This window comes from Ranitomeya imitator, chromosome 2, assembly GCF_032444005.1.
Source record: "Ranitomeya imitator isolate aRanImi1 chromosome 2, aRanImi1.pri, whole genome shotgun sequence".
In the NCBI taxonomy this organism is placed as follows: Eukaryota; Metazoa; Chordata; class Amphibia; order Anura; family Dendrobatidae; genus Ranitomeya; species Ranitomeya imitator.
This window is the reverse complement of record NC_091283.1, coordinates 775,407,614-775,427,461: the sequence shown is the minus strand read 5'-3', so window position 1 is coordinate 775,427,461 and position 19,848 is coordinate 775,407,614. Positions and strand designations below refer to the sequence as shown.

The window sequence follows — 19,848 nt, the reverse complement described above, 5'->3', positions numbered from 1 at the left end:
GGTCCAACTTTCCAGCCCCTCCGTTAGTATCTCCACCCCACAGTTTACAAATTTGTAAAAATTAATATCTTTTAAAAATTGTTAAAAAAATGTGTTAAAAAAATGTGTTAATTAAAAATTGGTTAAAAAAATTGTTTAATAAAAATTGGGAAAACATGTTTAATCTAAATTGGTTAACAAAAGTGGTTAATAAAAATTTGGTTTTGTTTAAAAAATTTTTTATTGTCAAGTGTTTTCATTTAACTATGGTAAAAAAAAAAGGTACAAAAACAACACCCGTTGTAAAGGTATAACTTGTTTGGTTTATTAGAAAACATACCAAACTTTAGGGAAATAAGTAAAACTTGGTGTCAAGAAAATCAGAAGAGTGACTTTGTACAGAAACATTATTGCCATATACATACATAACATCAAAGAAATATTTCAAACAATGTCATCTTGCCATGGAACTCTGCCTTCAGGCGACATAAAATAATCGGCGAATTTGTCCCTCATTCTGGAAACCGCAACTGCAGTACGAACAGATACACTGTAAGGGTATGTTTCCACGTTCAGGAAACGCTGCGTGTTTGACGGTGCGTAGAGCCGCAGCGTCAAACATGCAGCGTCCAGATGTTACAGCATAGTGGAGGGGATTTCATGAACTCCCATCTCCACTATGCATTAAGAGACGCATGCGGCAGACCCGCGGAAACGGACATGCGGCGTGTCTTTTCAGAACGCAGCATGTCCTTACAATGCTGAAACAACGCAAGAATAATGCAGGTAACCTGCCAGTGACCTCAGGTGCAGATGTGGTGTAGATTTTACCTGCATAAAATCCTGACCAAATCCTGATGCAATCCTGAACGTGGACACATACCCTGATAGTCCCACAAGGTGGTTTCCAAGTCCTCTTCCTCCATGGCAACCGGTTCCTTGGAAATGACGAAGTTATGCAGCACCACACAGGCCTTGACCACTTCATCCACAGTTTCAGTTTGCAGTTTTATTGCGGTTAGCAGCACTCGCCATTTAGCAGTTAAAATTGCACTCCACCACATGTCTAGCTCTAGTTAACCGATAGTTAAACACTCGTTTACTTCGTGTTAAGCCACTGCTGGAATAAGGTTTAAGCAGGTGTGTTGAAAGCTGGAATGCCTCAGGCTGGAATGCCTCATCACCAACACACAAAAATGGCATTGGTGGGCCAGATGTTCCAGGGAGTGGTCTTGTCGGTAGAAAGTGATACGTGTCTCCGTATAAGGCCAGTCTCCCAGATAATTGCGGTATCGGAGAAATTGGTACCGGAGTTATCCGTGTCCGTGTGCTCACGTGGCACATCAGTGTGGCACACGTGCGGCAAGCGTGTGCCGACTGAGGACCACACGGACCGTGCAGGAGACAGCGCTACAGTTAAGCGCTGTCCCCTGCTTTTGGTGCTGAAGCCGGCATTCATTCCTTCTCCCCAGCAGCGTTCGCTGGGGAGAAGGAATGAAAAATCAAGGTTTGTTTTGTTAAAAAGAAAGTTTGGGGGTCATCTAATGCCTCCCACCCCTCCCCACCCCCCTTGCGCCCGCCCCATAGCAGAGAAATATCCAGCTCCCGCGATGCCTCCTCTCAGCACCGGTAGCTTGTCCTGTGTGAGCGGTCACGTGGTACCGCTCATTACAGTGATGAATATGCGGCTCCCATAGTGACCCCAAATTTTAATTTAAACAAAAAGAAACAAAACTAATTGATCTTTCATCCCTTCTCTTCTGCGAGCGCTGCTTTCAGCCGAGCAGGACAGAAGGGATGAATGGCGGCTTCAGCACCACACACAGGGGACAGCGCTTACTGTAGCGCTGTTCCGTGTGGTCCTCAGGTGGCACATGTGCGGTACGTGTTTACACGGACCCATTGACTTTAATCATTTTCATAATCAATTTTAGGTCCGTGTGATCCGTGCGCTGCCATGAACACTGACATGTCTCCGTGTTTTGCAAACGGACACACGGTCTGTGAAAACACACTGACATGTGCAGAGACACATTTATTTTAATGTGTCTATGTGAGTCAGTGTCTCCGGTACATGAGGAAACTGTCACCACACGTACCGGAGCCACTGACGTGTGAAACCGGCCTAAGCAACGGCCCATAGGAGACATTTTGAACACCTGGGAATCGTTGGAGTGGCCATATGCTCCAATATCCACCGCAATAAATTTACAATGGGCATCCGCTATGGCCATCAGCACAATAGAAAAGTATTTCTTGTAGTTATAGTATTCAGATCCTGATCCTGCAGGTCTAGCAATGCATATATGCTTGCCATCCACGGCACCCAAGCAATTAGGGAAATGGTAAAGTTTTTCAAAATTTTTCGCACTCTCCAGCCACATGTCCATTGTTGGATTGGGTATAAACTCCTCGTGCAAACAATCCCACGGTGCTTGGCAGGTCTGTTTAACAATCCCAGAGATAGTTGAGATCCCCAGATGAAATTGATAATGAAGTGATGTTAGCGATTCTCCAATTGCAAGGAATCTGTGGAAATAAAAATTTTTTTTTACAAACTGCAAGCAACAACATTACAGTTTAAGGCAATTTTCCAACATAGAAGAATATTATGTTTAGTTTTCTAAACCTTTAAAAAAAAAACAAAAAAACATGTTGGGCTACTTTCACACTAGCGTCGTACGACGCACGTCGCAATGCGACGTTCCGACGCATACTGTGCAAGCGCTGCACAACGGGGGCAGCAGATGCAGTTTTTCAAAGCATTCGCTGCCCCATTCTGAGCTGCGGGGAGGAGGGGGCGGAGTTCCGCCCACGCATGCGCGGTCGGAAATGCCGGACACGACGCACCAAAAAACATTACATGCAACTTTTTTGGTTTGACGGTCCGACGCAACCGTCGCACGATGGTTGCGACATGTGGCAAAGCATCGCAATGCATCGCTAATGTTAGTCTATGGAGAAAAAATGCATCCTGCAAGCAATTTTGCAATATGCGTTTTTTTCTCCAAAATGACGCATTGCGATGTGCGTCGTACGACACTAGTGTGAAAGTAGCCTACAACGCACTGGGATTTTTTTGTTTCAGTTTTTTTGCAGATTTAAACCGGTGTTTTTACAGCTACGGATTACTATTATGGAGCAGGTGTTAAATGCTGTGTAATGGGCTCAAACAATTGACATGCTGCAGAAACTGCAACGCAGTGTTTCAGCGCAGTATTTTCCGCAGCATGGTGACTGCAGATGTTGTTTTCCATAGGTTTACATGGTACTGTTAATGATTATCACAACCAAGTCCAAAACTAAGTATTTGTGGTCAGAACATATATAAAAAAAAAATCCACCAGAATAATCAGGTCAGAACCCTTGACCGGAGAATACAAAAATGACCACTTATGAAACAATGTGTTTGTTTGCGCACATAGTTGAAAAACTTGTCCGGGTTCTGCCTCAACTCCATGGGTTAATTGCTGTGCGTTGATGGGATGTATCCATAGGCATCGCTGATGAAGAATCCGCTCTCTTGCTGCCTCCTTTTCACGAACAATGATTGCCAACCTATTGGCCTCAAATGCAAAATCAGAATAGATGGTAACAATCCTATTTAGATTTCCTTCCATTTCTGCCACTTTCTCTAAACCCTGTCAAAGATGGGGTGTAAAAACACTCAATATATAGGTTTCCCTTATTTTCCAGCAGCCAATCACATTTCCTGTCTAGCAGATCCGTCGAAATACTGTATGCGTTGCATCCGTTTTTCACTATTTTTGACGCATCCGTCGATACGTCGCGCCGACGCATTGACGGCCGCCTGCCGAAGGAAGTGTGAAAGAGGCCTAAGAGCTTACCGACTCCTTCCCACTGACACCGCAGAACAAGTTCCCGCTCCAGCGAAGCTGCAGTCAGGACCGATAGTATGACTGCTACCATCACCCAGGAACCGCGGGTACAAGTACCCGACTTGTGCAGCAAAGACTCTTTACTCTCTTTGAGGAACCAGACCGCCGGCTACCCAGGACCACCCAGGGACTTCACATACCGCTGTTGTCGGTGCCAACGTTGGAGACCGAGGAGCTGCAATCAGGAAGCCGACAGACTGATAAGTTTTTTTCCTTCTACTTCTTTTCCTGAACATTTTCCCTTGCACCTGTTTACCCTGTGGCCCTCCCCATGGAGTTCAATTTGTTAATAAATCTGTTAACCCTTGATCTGCCTCCAATTCTTGACATCCCGATTCCTGCTTTATTAGGCTGCGGTCACACTATCAGTATTTGGTCAGTATTTTACATCATTATTTGTTAGCCAAATCCAGGAGTGGGTCAAAAATACAGACTTGGTGACGTGTTTCTATTATAGGTTTCCCCTCTGTTTGTTCCACTCCTGGTTTTGGCTTACAAATACTGATGTAAAATACTGACCACCACATACTGATAGTGTGACCTTAGCCTTACCCTTACACTTGGCGTAGTCGACAGGATGTCGTTTAAAAGCGCTGAGGCGGCAGACTAAGCAGCAGGAGGGGGCCCTAGATCCAGCATAACCCTGGGGGCCATGCTAAACAACCTCCTGAAGTTTACAGGGAGCAATACTATGTTGTGGAGCTGGACGGGAATGGGTCAGGGGGATGATGAGAATGCATCCCATAACCCTGGCGTTAGAGGCAGAGGTGGCTGTTATGATAAGGTAATTCAGTACCACAATGGACATAGAGGTCAGAGCACATACAGTGACCTGACAATAACCCAAAAACATAGAACAAGCTCTGAGACGTGGGAACTCTGCTGACCGCAATCCCTAATCCTCTCCAACCACACTAGAGGCAGCCGTGGATTGCGCCTAACGCTCCCTATGCAACTCGGCACAGCCTGAGAAACTAGCTAGCCTGAAGATAGAAAATAAGCCTACCTTGCCTCAGAGAAATACCCCAAAGGAAAAGGCAGCCCCCACATATAATGACTGTGAGTTAAGATGAAAAGACAAACGTAGAGATGAAATAGATTTAGCAAAGTGAGGCCCGACTTTCTGAACAGAGCGAGGATAGGAAAGGTAACTTTGCGGTCAACACAAAACCCTACAAAAACCACGCAAAGGGGCAAAAAGACCCTCCGTACCGAACTAATGGCACGGAGGTACACCCTCTGCGTCCCAGAGCTTCCAGCAAGCAAGAAAAAACAAATAGACAAGCTGGACAGAAAAAACAGCAAACAAAATAGCAAAGCGGAACTTAGCTATGCAGAGCAGCAGGCCACAGGAACGATCCAGGAGGGAACAGGTCCAATACTAGAACATTGACTGGAGGCCAGGATCAAAGCACTAGGTGGAGTTAAATAGAGCAGCACCTAACCACTTCACCACAGCACCTGAGGAAGGAAACTCAGAAGCCGCAGTACCACTCTCCTCCACCAACGGAAGCTCACAGAGAGAATCAGCCGAAGTACCACTTGTGACCACAGGAGGGAGCTCTGCCACAGAATTCACAACAGGTGGCCATGATGGCTTTGGATGGTGAAGCCAGGGACTCAGTGATGCTTAAAGGGAACCTGTCACCTGAATTTGGCGGGACTGGTTTTGGGTCATATGGGCGGAGTTTTCGGGTGTTTGATTCACCCTTTCCTTACCCGCTGGCTGCATGCTGGCTGCAATATTGGATTGAAGTTCATTATCTGTCCTCCATAGTACACGCCTGCATAAGGCAAGATTGCACCTTGTGCAGGCGTGTACTATGGAGGACAGAGAATGAACTTCAATCCAATATTGCAGCCAGCGGGTAAGGAAAGGGTGAATCAAACACCCGAAAACTCCGCCCATATGACCCAAAACCAGTCCCGCCAAATTCAGGTGACAGAGTCCCTTTAAACCCCCTCATGCCCGGGGAAACCTTTGAAAAAGTACTGCAGATTGTGGAGGAGATTCATGGGGACCCCACGGACGTAGCAGTGAGCCAGTACCCTGCCGTGTACCCTCACGTGCTACAACTGTGGAGAGACCGGACATTTAGCTCGGGGATGCACCCGGCGGATTAGGCCACTACAACGCCGTCCGTTAAACTAGGAGGCTCCGAGTCTGGGGGATGCTGTTCTGAGCCTATACATTGAAGGAGGAGTACAAAAAGTCCCACAAATCTCGTGTCCATGTGCCCCCCTCGTCTGGGCTGAAATAGATGGTCGGGCTGAAATAGATGGTCGGGCTGTACGCTGTCTGGTTGATATGGCCTCACAGGTAACTTCCGTCAACATTTCACAGAGGCAATGCAGCCTGAATGGGGCCCGGTGATCAAGCTGACAACTGCCAATCATTTGCCCATCCCGGTCGCAGGGGTGGTCTGGTTGAATATTACAGTCTGCGGTAAAGACTTAGGATGTAAAGGAGTAGTACTGACAGCTGAGGAGGGGAATAAAGGACATACTGCGACGCTAGCCATGAATATGCTGAAAGACTTTGGGAGCCTCCTTATTAACGAGTCCCCAGACATATTCCTAATGCAGTGGAGCCCTCGCACCCCACAGAGGAAAGTATTCCAGCAGCTAATCAGAGCCCAAGAAACCTCCAGCTGTGGGAAGACCCTGGGGAAGGTCATTGCTCCAGTTTCAGCTAATCGAGTACTGCCACCCAGGCAAACTGTGCTTACCCTGCCCGTCCAGGCCTGTACCCCTCTGGAAGGAGTTGAGGTTCAGATAGAGCCCGCCAGTGTGGAACAACTGCCTCCAGGACTACTAGTGGCACATTTGTTAGCTATTGTACGAGACAGGACAGTCCTCGTACACTGTGTCAATTTGAGGCAAAGTGACATCACGCTTCACCCAGAAGTGAAGTGGCCCAAGTCGTGGGCATACCGGGAGAAATGATAACGTCACAAGCTGTGCACCTGACAGTAAAACCAGGAGAATCCTTGGACGGTGGCAGTAGATGCGATCCAGGCGCCCGAGCTCCAACACCTGCTAGAGGGGCGGCTTATTTTAGAACAAATGCTGGCTGAATTGTCTGAACTCATGCCTCAGCAGGTCCAACAAGTGGAAGCTCTGCTAGGACGATACCAGGGGGTGTTTGGACATCATGAAGACGATTTCGGGTGCACCACAGCGATCACGCACGGGATACCAACCAAGAGCACCGCGCCCATAAGGGAAAGATACCACCAAATTCCCCCGCAAATGTTAGGAGGTGGAAGGAATGTTGTCCCAGATGTTGCAGAATGGTGTTATATGAGAGAGTCAGAGCCCTTGGGCTGCCCCATCATGCTGGAGCGGAAAAAGGATGGTACACTGCGTTTTTGTGTGTACTACCGCAAATTCAACGCTTACACTGTGTGAGATTTTTACCCACTACCAAGAATTGTAGAGTCCCTGTCTGCCCTCGGGAACGCCAAATATTTCTCCACATTAGATCTGGCCAGTGGATTCTGGCAAGAGCCCATGTATGAGCAGGATCGAGCAAAGACGGCCTTTATACTCCCCATGGGGTTGTATGAGTTCAATCGGATGTCGTTCAGCTAGTGCCCCGGGGACGTTTCAGCGACTAATTTTAAGACCACCCTGATTTAATTAGATGATATCATTGTCTATGCTGCTTTGTTTGAGGAACATCTCTGCAGACTGGAACAGGTTTTGAGCCGCTTACAACAGCATGGACTAAAGATAAAAAGTGCCACCTGTTTCGCACTCAAATCGAAATTCCTGGGACATGTGGTCTCAGCGGAAGGAGTAAGACCATCCCATGAGAAAATAGCGCCCGTCCAAGATTGACCCACGCCAAAGACTAAAGGATGTATGTGCAGCGCCCCAGGGTCCTGGTCATTGCAGTAATGTCATTCTTCCACCAGGGGGAGTGATGTTACGTCTGATGGCAATAAAGGAAATCACCTTACCAGGTATCACTATCCACACTACACACTCCAGTCCACCAGGGGGAGCGATGCTCCTATTTAGTAGGGCACTCTTCACAATTAGGTAAAACTGGTGGTTTGGATAGGAAGTTAGGCAGAATCTGACTGGGCTTCACCCAGGCAGCACCTGTCAGGCAGACAGGGGAAAGGAGGAACATCAAACAGCTGCAGACAGGGAGGTCCCTGACAGGGGTGGGATCCTGTCAGAGGCCTAGATAGAAGGCCATGGAGCTGCGCCTGCCCCACATGCGGCAGCATCCTGAGAAAGGACACAAAGGGAATTGCGTTGCTGAGAGTGAGAAACGAAGTCATAGCGAAAGGAGAGAAAACCAGAAGGAGTTCTGACCTGTAAAAGGCTGCCTCCTTCTGAGGCGCAGAAGCCGGTAGCCAGAACACCGACGGAGCAATCGTCTCCAAGCCTTGCTTCAGAGACTGGCAGGACAGCTAGTTCCATATTAGTTGCCCGACCCATACCCAGGAAGCACGGTGGCAACTTGTGGGGGCTGGGGCGTCGTAGGGTCCCTGTAAAAAGCCTCAGGCCATCAGTCATACGGGTTTGTCCTATCCATACCATCAGGGGGACAGGGAGAAAGAGACAGAACATCTAGAACACCAACATCAGTTGTGAGGACCTCATCGAGAAGCTCAGCAGGGAGGTACTACAACACTCAGGCGCTAGAGGAAGGCTACTGATTTACACCTGGATAAGAGGACTCTGGATTTGCCATCAGACCGGCCGGACTCTGCCAGCCCTGCGATCTGGTGCTCTGGACTGTGAACGCTGAAGCCTTCAGTAAAGGTAAAGAGACTGCAACCTTGTGTCCTCGTTATTCACTGCACCTTACAGCATCCACCATTCACCATCTACACTCTCGGAAGCCCTGGGGACATACTTCACCTGTGGAAGGTATACGATCTAGCTGCCATCACATCACCCCAGCGGACCCCTAAGCAGCATCCGTTACCCTGACCGAGTACAACAGGTGGCGTCACGAACACTATCCCTTTAAAAGACCATTCCGCCATTTACAACGGACGTCCCTACGGCCACGGACCGGGTCAGCCACCGTGACATCCCCACTGAGAACCGAAGGACCCGGTCCCCAGTACCCCATAGCCCTACTGGGGGCGCTCCAATCTTTTGGCGTCACAAACAGGATCTACTTAAGCCTGAAAATCAGGTCATGTGCGCCTAAGAACTGTGCCAGAATCGAATTTGAACTGTTTGTGCTGAAAGACTGTGTATTGCCATTTCCCGCCAAAAATTCCCGCCAAACTAGCCGCCATTACAGCACCATGTGGCGTGCCGGAGGAGTGGGGCGTGTCATCGTGGGCATAGCCTGGAAGAACGGCGCGAAAGTGGAGCCAGCTCCTCACAGATACTACTATGTCCGGGAGATATGCCCATCAACAAGAAAGGTCCGCCTCCTAGTCTGGGATGGTGGAGGATAAAGAAGGAACCGCCCTCCGGAAGAGGAAGGGCAGGAACGACTGGACGCCTCGAGGCAGAACCTGGTTGGCAACATGGCGAGTGGAGGTCGCCCGGAAGAGGGGGAGAAAACCCGCAGCTGTCCCGGCCAATGGGAACAGAGCAGGACCCTACCAGGCTGTACAAACCAGGAGGTTCTCGGAGCGGAAGTGGAGGAGCTGTGTTGTCAGCTTCGGAGCCTGTGCCAACGTGCGACCGCCGTCAGCGAGGAGCAGCGGTGCAGTCAGCTGCCCGAACCCCAGCCTGCAGAGGAGGAGACCGGCACCGGAGATGTCGCGGAAGCAGGTACTGACATCGGTCCTGCCCTGGTAGCCGAAGAGCCCCTGCTAATGGCCATAGACTCGCCCCCACCACCACCACCCACCCGGGTGTGTAGCTGCATAGAATGCGAGAGGCCCTGGGAGACCCTGAAGACCTCTGACGTACCGCTGCAACCCACGAAACAGGCTGTGAACGTCCAACGGGAGTGGGTGACGTTTAAATGAACCCATACCATCACCGACCTGATCGGGTTCCCTGGGGAGGCTCAATGGGAGGGAGAGAGCATCGAGGTCGTCTCCTAGCAGGATTACCGCCAGCAGCTACTCCGGCAGCAGGAGGAGTGGGCCAGGAAGAAAGAGCTCAGACGTCAAGCTGACTGCAAGAAAGACCTGCAGGCCAAAGCTCAGGCTAGGCGGACGGGTCAGGAGGATTGTGGCCCCCAGCGTTACGGGACAGTCGTAACCTTCTGCTTACAAGGAGGCTGGGGCTTTATTAAGGAGCCCGGCCTCTACCCTGAGGTATTTGTAAACCGGCGGGATGTGGAGGCGCACCTCATGGAGGGGCACCCAGGCCGGGATCTGTACCCTGGTGACCGTGTCACCTACACGCGACATTGGGGAGACAAAGGTTGGTACGCCCTCCATGTCTACAAATACAAACTTGAGACTACAGCACCGCCGTCTCGTAACCCTGATTTGGTACCATCGGGAACATCTCCACCTGAACAGGTGACCCCTGCACCGGTCACCATGTACTCCAAGTGCACCCAAACAACTGTGGTGCGGAGAACTGTAAGCACACAGACTCCAATCAGGAGTGCAGATGCACTCTATGTAGTACCAGTTAGTCGCCCGTATCCAGCAGGACTACCCCCGCCGGTACTACCTCCAGAGTTGTTTAAGTAAACCTCGAAAACCCGATGGATGTAAATAGTTAACTGTTTTTCCTTTGCTTTTCAAGTTTAAACCCGTCCAGGGTTAACTCTTAAAGGGATCTCTACTTAAAGGGATCCTACGTTTTGCACAAGTTTTCTACTTTTATCAGCGAACTGCAGAATCATGGACTGTTGCATGATCACAAACTGCCTGTATATAGTTTGCACCTTCTTAAAGGTGCTTCCTACTGGTTTTACAAAGGAGGATTTTACAGAGACTGCCTCTTAACAGAAGCTGCTGTTAATTTTGCTGTGAAAAAAATAACTTTGCCTTACAGACCTGAAGAAAAACACGTTGGTATGGCAGAATTCCGGGTCAAGATTACACGTCTTGTAGCCCACCCAAGACCAATGTTCGGGGGTTCGTCACGGGTCCCTCGCATCACGTCACCTTTGTTGTTAAAACTGACTTGAATATTGATGATGTGATTGTTTGCACTACCTCAGAAGAAACTTGACTTTGCCCTTAAAGGGATTGGTTACTTGTTGCACTGTGCCAAAAGGTTAATATATTACAGAAGTTAGTATAATAGTGAGTTAATGCAATAATGAGAAAGTAGATAGTAATAATGTTTGCATAGTAGATAGGATATAGAATAGAAAATGTTTGAAGATGATGTACTTGTGAATAAACTGAAGAAAATGCAGTGAGCCCGTGGGGGTTGATAGATAGTCCTGCATGTGTAGAAAAATAAAGAAAATGTTGATTTGCACTTTGAGGTTTAATGATAGTATACTCTTAGAGAGTACCTGCACTTAGTAGATAGTATACCTGTATGGGTAATTGTGTTTCATAGATAGATAGCACTTGTTTTCGACTTGCCTTAAAAGTCGCACGCACAATGTAAATATGTTATTGTTTGCAACGTTCAAGTGTTCTCACCTCCCATAAAGAAAAGCACAGTTATATTAACTTGTTTTACAGCATTTCAAAAATTTGCATGTCTTTTGCTAATGTATTGTTGTTATCTTTTCCCAGTCCCGGAGTACTGGATTTAATAGGGGGGGGGGGGGGGGTGCAGCGCCCCAGGGTCCTGGTCGTTGCAATAATGTCATTCTTCCACCAGGGGGAGTGATGTTACGTCTGATGGCAATAAAGGAGATCACCTTACCAGGTATCACTAACCACACTACACACTTCACACTCCAGTCCACCAGGGGGAGCTATGCTCATATTTAGTAGGGCACTCTTCACAATTAGGTAAGACTGGTGGTTTGGATAGGAAGTTAGGCAGAATCTGACTGGGCTTCACCCAGGCAGCACCTGTCAGGCAGACAGGGGAAAGGAGGAACATCAAACAGCTGCAGACAGAGAGGTCCCTGACAGGGGTGGGATCCTGTCAGGGCCTAGATAGAAGCCCACGGAGCTGCGCCTGCTGTTATGATCAGGTGATTCAGAACCACAATGGACCTAGTGGTTAAGAGCACACAAAGTGACCTGATAGTTACTAACATAGGACGAGCTCTGAGACGTGGGAACTCTGCTGACCGCCATCCCTAATCCTATCATACCACAATAGAGGTAGCCGTGGATTGCGCCTAACGCTCCCTATGCAACTCGGCACAGCCTGAGAAACTAGCTAGCCCTGAAGATAGAAAAATAAGCCTACCTTGCCTCAGAGAAATTCCCCAAAGGAAAAGGCAGCCCCCCACATATAATGACTGTGAGTAAAGATGAAAATACAAACACAGAAATGAAATAGATTTTAGCAAAGTGAGGCCCGACTTACTGAATAGACCGAGGATAGGAAAGATAGCTTTGCGGTCAGCACAAAAACCTACAAACAACCACGCAGAGGGGCAAAAAGACCCTCCGCACCGACTAACGGTACGGAGGTGCTCCCTCTGCGTCTCAGAGCTTCCAGCAAGCAAGAAAAACCAATATAGCAAGCTGGACAGAAAATATAGCAAACAAAAGTAACACAAGCAAAACTTAGCTTATGCAGGGCAGACAGGCCACAAGAACGATCCAGGAGAAAGCAAGACCAATACTGGAACATTGACTGGAGGCCAGGAACAAAGAACTAGGTGGAGTTAAATAGAGCAGCACCTAACGACTTAACCTCGTCACCTGAGGAAGGAAACTCAGAAGCCGCAGCCCCACTCACATCCACCAGAGGAAGCTCATAGACAGAACCAGCCGAAGTACCACTCATGACCACAGGAGGGAGCTTGACCACAGAATTCACAACAGTACCCCCCCCTTGAGGAGGGGTCACCGAACCCTCACCAGAGCCCCCAGGCCGACCAGGATGAGCAAAATGAAAGGCACGAACCAGATCGACAGCATGAACATCAGAGGCAAAGACCCAGGAATTATCTTATTGACCATAACCCTTCCACTTAACCAGGTACTGGAGCTTCCGTCTCGAAATACGAGAATCCAAAATCTTCTCCACTATATACTCCAACTCCCCCTCAACCAAAACCGGGGCAGGAGGATCAACGGATGGAACCACAGGTGCCACGTATCTCCGCAACAATGACCTATGGAATACGTTATGGATGGAAAAAGAAGCTGGAAGGGTCAAACGAAAAGACACAGGATTAAGAACCTCAGAAATCCTATACGGACCAATGAAACGAGGCTTAAACTTAGGAGAGGAAACTTTCATAGGAATATAACGAGATGACAACCAAACCAAATCCCCAACACGAAGTCGGGGACCCACACAGCGCCTGCGGTTAGCGAAACGTTGAGCCTTCTCCTGAGACAATGTCAAATTGTCCACCACATGAGTCCAAATCTGCTGCAACCTATCCACCACAGTATTCACACCAGGACAGTCAGAAGACTCAACCTGCCCTGAAGAGAAACGAGGATGGAAACCAGAATTGCAGAAAAACGGCGAAACCAAAGTAGCCGAGCTGGCCCGATTATTAAGGGCGAACTCAGCCAAAGGCAAAAAGGACACCCAATCATCCTGATCGGCAGAAATAAAGCATCTCAGATATGTTTCCAAGGTCTGATTGGTTCGTTCAGTCTGGCCATTTGTCTGAGGATGGAAAGCCGAGGAAAAAGACAAATCAATGCCCATCCTAGCACAAAAGGCTCGCCAAAACCTCGAAACAAACTGGGAACCTCTGTCAGAAACGATGTTCTCCGGAATGCCATGTAAACGAACCACATGCTGGAAGAACAATGGCACCAAATCAGAGGAGGAAGGCAATTTAGACAAGGGTACCAAATGGACCATCTTAGAGAAGCGATCACAAACAACCCAAATGACCAACATTTTTTGAGAGACGGGGAGATCCGAAATAAAATCCATAGAGATAAGTGTCCAGGGCCTCTTCGGGACTGGCAAGGGCAAAAGCAACCCACTGGCACGAGAACAGCAGGGCTTAGCCCGAGCACAAATCCCACAGGACTGCACAAACGAACACACATCCCGCGACAGAGATGGCCACCAAAAGGATCTAGCCACCAAATCTCTGGTACCAAAGATTCCAGGATGACCAGCCAACACCGAACAATGAACCTCAGAGATAACTCTACTCGTCCATTTATCAGGGACAAACAGTTTCTCCGCTGGGCAACGGTCAGGTCTATTAGCCTGAAATTTTTGCAGCACCCGCCGCAAATCAGGGGAGATGGCAGACAAAATTACCCCTTCTTTGAGAATACCCGCCGGCTCAGACAAACCCGGAGAGTCGGGCACAAAACTCCTAGACAGGGCATCCGCCTTCACATTTTTAGAGCCCGGAAGGTACGAAACCACAAAGTAAAAACGGGAGAAAAACAGCGACCAACGAGCCTGTCTAGGATTCAACCGTTTAGCAGACTCGAGATAAGTCAAGTTCTTATGATCAGTCAAGACCACCACGCGATGCTTAGCTCCTTCAAGCCAATGACGCCACTCCTCGAATGCCCACTTCATGGCCAGCAACTCTCGATTGCCAACATCATAATTACGCTCAGCAGGCGAAAACTTCCTGGAAAAGAAGGCGCATGGTTTCATCACCGAGCCATCAGAACTTCTTTGCGACAAAACAGCCCCTGCTCCAATCTCAGAAGCATCAACCTCGACCTGGAACGGGAGCGAAACATCTGGTTGGCACAACACAGGGTCAGAAGAAAAACGATGCTTCAACTCTTGAAAAGCTTCCACAGCAGCAGAAGACCAATTGACCACATCAGCACCCTTCTTGGTTAACTCAGTCAACGGTTTAGCAATACTAGAAAAATTATTGATGAAGCGACGATAAAAATTAGCAAAGCCCAGGAACTTTTGCAGACTCTTCAGAGATGTCGGCTGAGTCCAATCATAAATGGCCTGAACTTTAACAGGGTCCATCTCGATAGTAGAAGGGGAAAAAATGAACCCCAAAAATGAAACCTTCTGAACACCAAAGAGACACTTTGACCCCTTCACAAACAAAGAATTCGCACGCAGAACCTGGAACACCATTCTGACCTGCTTCACGTGAGACTCCCAATCATCCGAGAAGACCAAAATATCATCCAAGTATACAATCAGGAATTTATCCAGGTACTCTCGGAAGATGTCATGAATAAAGGACTGAAACACTGATGGAGCATTAGAAAGCCCGAATGGCATAACCAGGTACTCAAAATGGCCCTCGGGCGTATTAAATGCTGTTTTCCATTCATCGCCCTGTTTAATACGCACAAGATTATACGCACCACGAAGATCTATCTTGGTGAACCAACTAGCCCCCTTAATCCGAGCAAACAAATCAGACAGCAGCGGCAAGGGGTACTGAAATTTGACCGTGATTTTATTTAGAAGGCGGTAATCAATACAAGGTCTCAGCTAACCATCCTTCTTGGCCACAAAAAAGAACCCTGCTCCCAATGGCGACGACGACGGCCGAATATGACCCTTCTCCAAGGATTCCTTTACGTAACTCCGCATAGCGGCGTGCTCAGGCACAGACAAATTAAACAGTCGACCTTTAGGAAACTTACTACCAGGAATCAAATTGATAGCACAATCACAATCCCTATGCGGAGGTAGGGCACTGGACTTGGGCTCATCAAATACATCCCGGTAATCCGACAAGAACTCTGGGACCTCAGAAGGGGTGGATGATGAAATAGACAGAAAAGGAACATCACCATGTACCCCCTGACAACCCCAGCTGGACACAGACATTGATTTCCAATCCAATACTGGGTTATGGACCTGTAGCCATGGCAACCCCAACACGACCACATCATGCAGATTATGCAACACCAAAAAGCGAATATCCTCCTGATGCGCAGGAGCCATGCACATGGTCAGCTGGGTCCAGTACTGAGGCTTATTCTTGGCCAAAGGCGTAGCATCAATTCCTCTCAATGGAATAGGATACTGCAAGGGCTCCAAGAAAAACCCACAGCGCCTAGCATACTCCAAGTCCATCAAATTCAGGGCAGCGCCTGAATCCACAAATGCCATGACAGAATAGGATGACAAAGAGCAGATCAAAGTAACGGACAAAAGAAATTTCGACTGTACCATACCAATGGTGGCAGACCTAGCGAACCGCTTAGTGCGCTTAGGACAATCGGAGATAGCATGAGTGGAATCACCACAGTAAAAACACAGCCCATTCTGACGTCTGTGTTCTTGCCATTCAGCTCTGGTCAAAGTCCTATCGCACTGCATAGGCTCAGGTCCATGCTCAGATAATACCGCCAAATGGTGCACAGTTTTACGCTCACGCAAGCGTCGACCGATCTGAATGGCCAAAGACATAGACTCATTCAGACCAGCAGGCATAGGAAATCCCACCATGACATCCTTAAGGGCTTCAGAGAGACCTTTTCTGAAAATTGCTGCCAGCGCACATTCATTCCATTGAGTGAGCACAGATCACTTCCTAAACTTCTGACAATATATCTCTACCTCATCCTGACCCTGAGACAGAGCCAGCAAATTTTTCTCTGCCTGATCCACTGAATTAGGTTCATCATACAGCAATCCGAGCGCCAGAAAAAACGCATCAATATTACATAATGCAGGATCTCCTGGTGCAAGGGAAAATGCCCAGTCTTGAGGGTCGCCACGTAATAAAGAAATAATGATCTTAACTTGTTGAACTGGGTCACCAGAGGAGCGGGGTTTCAAAGCCAGAAACAGTTTACAATTATTCTTAAAACTCAGAAACTTAGCTCTATCTCCAGAAAACAAATCAGGAATAGGAATTCTTGGCTCTAACATAGAATTCTGAACCACAAAGTCTTGAATATTTTGTACTCTTGCAGTGAGATGATCCATACAAGAAGACAGACCTTTAATGTCCATCACTACACCTGTGTCCTGAACCACCCAAATGTCTAGGGGAAAAGAAAGACAAAACACAGTACAGAGAAAAAAAAATGGTCTCAGAACTTCTCTTTTCCCTCTATTGAGAAGCATTAGTACTTTGGGCCTCCAGTACTGTTATGAACAGGTGATTCAGAACCACAATGGACCTAGTGGTTAAGAGCACACAAAGTGACCTGATAGTTACTAACATAGGACGAGCTCTGAGACGTGGGAACTCTGCTGACCGCAATCCCTAATCCTATCATACCAAACTAGAGGTAGCCGTGGATTGCGCCTAACGCTCCCTATGCAACTCGGCACAGCCTGAGAAACTAACTAGCCCTGAAGATAGAAAAATAAGCCTACCTTGCCTCAGAGAAATTCCCCAAAGGAAAAGGCAGCCCCCCACATATAATGACTGTGAGTTAAGATGAAAATACAAACACAGAGATGAAAGAGATTTTAGCAAAGTGAGGCCCGACTTACTGAACAGACCGAGGATAGGAGAGATAGCTTTGCGGTCAGCACAAAAACCAACAAACAACCACGCAGAGGGGCAAAAAGACCCTCCGCACCGACTAACGGTACGGAGGTGCTCCCTCTGCGTCTCAGAGCTTCCAGCAAGCAAGAAAAACCAATATAGCAAGCTGGACAGAAAATATAGCAAACAAAAGTAACACAAGCAAAACTTAGCTTATGCAGGGCAGACAGGCCACAAGAACGATCCAGGAGAAAGCAAGACCAATACTGGAACATTGACTGGAGGCCAGGAACAAAGAACTAGGTGGAGTTAAATAGAGCAGCACCTAACGACTTAACCTCGTCACCTCAGGAAGGAAACTCAGAAGCCGCAGCCCAACTCACATCCACCAGAGGAAGCTCATAGACAGAACCAGCCGAAGTACCACTCATGACCACAGGAGGGAGCTTGACCACAGAATTCACAACAGCCTGCCTCACGTGCGGTAGCATCCTAAGAAATGACACAAAGGGAATTGCGTTGCTGAGAGTGAGAAACGAAGTCATAGCAAAAGGAGAGAAAACCAGGAGTTCTGCCCTGTAAAAGGCTGCCTCCTTCTGAGGCGCAGAAGCCGGTAGCCAGAACACCGAGGGAGCAATCATCTCCAAGCCTTGCTTCAGAGACTGGCAGGACAGCTAGTTCCATATTAGTTGCCCGACCCATACCCAGGAAGCACGGTAGCAACTTGTGGGGGCTGGGGCGTCGTAGGGTCCCTGTAAAAAGCCTCAGACCATCAGTCATATCGGTTTGTCCTATCCATACCATCAGGGGGACAGAGAGAAAGAGATAGAACATCTAGAACACCAACATCAGTTGTGAGGACCTCACCGAGAAGCTCAGCAGGGAGGTACTACAACACTCAGGAGCTAGAGGAAGGCTACTGATTTCCACCTGGATAAGGGGACTCTGGATTTGCCTTCAGACCGGCCGGACTCTGCCAGCCCTGTGATCCGGTGCTCTGGACTGTGGACGCTGAAGCCTCCAGTAAAGGTAAAGAGACTGCAACCTTGTGTCCTCGTTATTCACTGCACCTTACAGCATCCACCATTCACCATCTACACTCTGGGAAGCCCTGGGGACATACTTCACCTGTGGGAAGGTATACCATCTAGCTGCCATCCCATCACCCCAGTGGACCCCCTAAGCAGCGTCGGTCACCCTGGCCGAGTACCCCAGGTGGCGTCATGAACACTATCCCTTTAAAAGACCTTTCCGCCATTTACAACGGACATCCCTAGGGCCACGGACCGGGTCAGCCACCGTGACATCCCCACTGAGAACCGAAGGACCCAGTACCCCATAGCCCTACTGGGGGCGCTCCATATGGGCTTTCTTAGGACTGACTGGGTACTTCAGACGCTTTGTGAAAACTTCACTCGTATTGTAAACCCGTTGCTAGAGCTGTCGAAGGGAGTACCGTCCAGTGCAAAGAATATAACCGTCCAGTGGAGGGAGCGTCAGGAGGAAGCATTTAAAGCCCTGAATTTGGCCTTGACCGAGGCACTGGTGCTGGCCTATGCTGCCTTCTCTCAGCCATTTATTCTTCATACGACGGAAGCTTGCATGGACTCGGAGCGGTGCTGTCCCATATTCAGGTCCCTCCATGACTCCGAAAGAAACCCTTATAACTACAGTTCCTTTAAACTTGAGTTGTTGGTGTTGCTGTGGCCATGACGGAGAAGTTCGCTGAATATTTGTCTGGCTCCAAAGTTCTCGTTCCCACCGATAACAACCTGTTGGCTCATCTTGAGAAGGCAAAGCTTGGGGCCCTAGAACAACGTTGGGTGGCTCGGATGGCAAAATTTCAATATAAGATCACCTATAAGCGAGGGGCCGAAAATACCCACGCTGATGCCTTGTCCCAAATGGCCCATAGGAAACCCGAGCCTAACCAGGATGAGGAGCTGGAAGCTGAAGAAGTTCCTGAGTTCCGAGACTCTGCCAGGACGGTGGCTGCTACAATGGAACAGGTGCGGCCTTTAACGAGCTCGACCCTTTAACGAGCCTTGTCACATGCCCCTCGTCAGTACCCCGAAACACAGTGTCTGCAAATTGAGAGTCTGGTTTGGCTATTATCCTAAGTCATGTGACAAGGCTCGTTAAAGGGTCGACATTGACTGATAGGATTGCTTCTTCCAATAGGTGGCACTAGAGTTCTAGTCCTCTTCCCCTCTGAAGAGAAAATCAGCAAGAAATAAAGAAACTCTCGCCCGTGCAATGGCGAAGAAAAAGAGGGGGGAATGTAAGAGGATGACCCAGACCGGGGTAACCTTTCTTGCAGTGGGGACTGTCACCGTTGTTGCACAAGGGAAAGACCCGGACTGACCTTCATACTTGTCAGCAGGAGGCAGATCCGGCATAAAAAGGGCTGCAAGCAGGAATGTGTAAGCATTTCTGGCAGGGAGACTGAGTGCGCAGTAGGGTGAGGTGCAGGCCTGGAAAGTGCAGCAATTCATGAGTAGAGGCCTGCCTAGAGACATCCCTGTAATCTCATCCTCTGTCCCCGGACGACGGACTATTACCTGC

The 19,848-nt window shown here is 48.5% G+C and overlaps 1 protein-coding gene across 1 annotated transcript in view; it reads right to left on the bottom strand.

Annotated features, from left to right (window-relative positions):
• Positions 1-283: 283 nt before the first annotated feature.
• The window catches only part of C2H8orf76 (chromosome 2 C8orf76 homolog), a 70,664-nt gene continuing 51,099 nt past the window's right edge, over positions 284-19,848 (bottom strand). Inside the window, exon 6 of the mRNA XM_069753527.1 lies at positions 284-2,508. Within this exon, the coding sequence (XP_069609628.1) occupies positions 2,428-2,508 (81 nt within the window). The 3' untranslated portion in view covers positions 284-2,427. The remainder of the gene's footprint in view (positions 2,509-19,848) is intronic.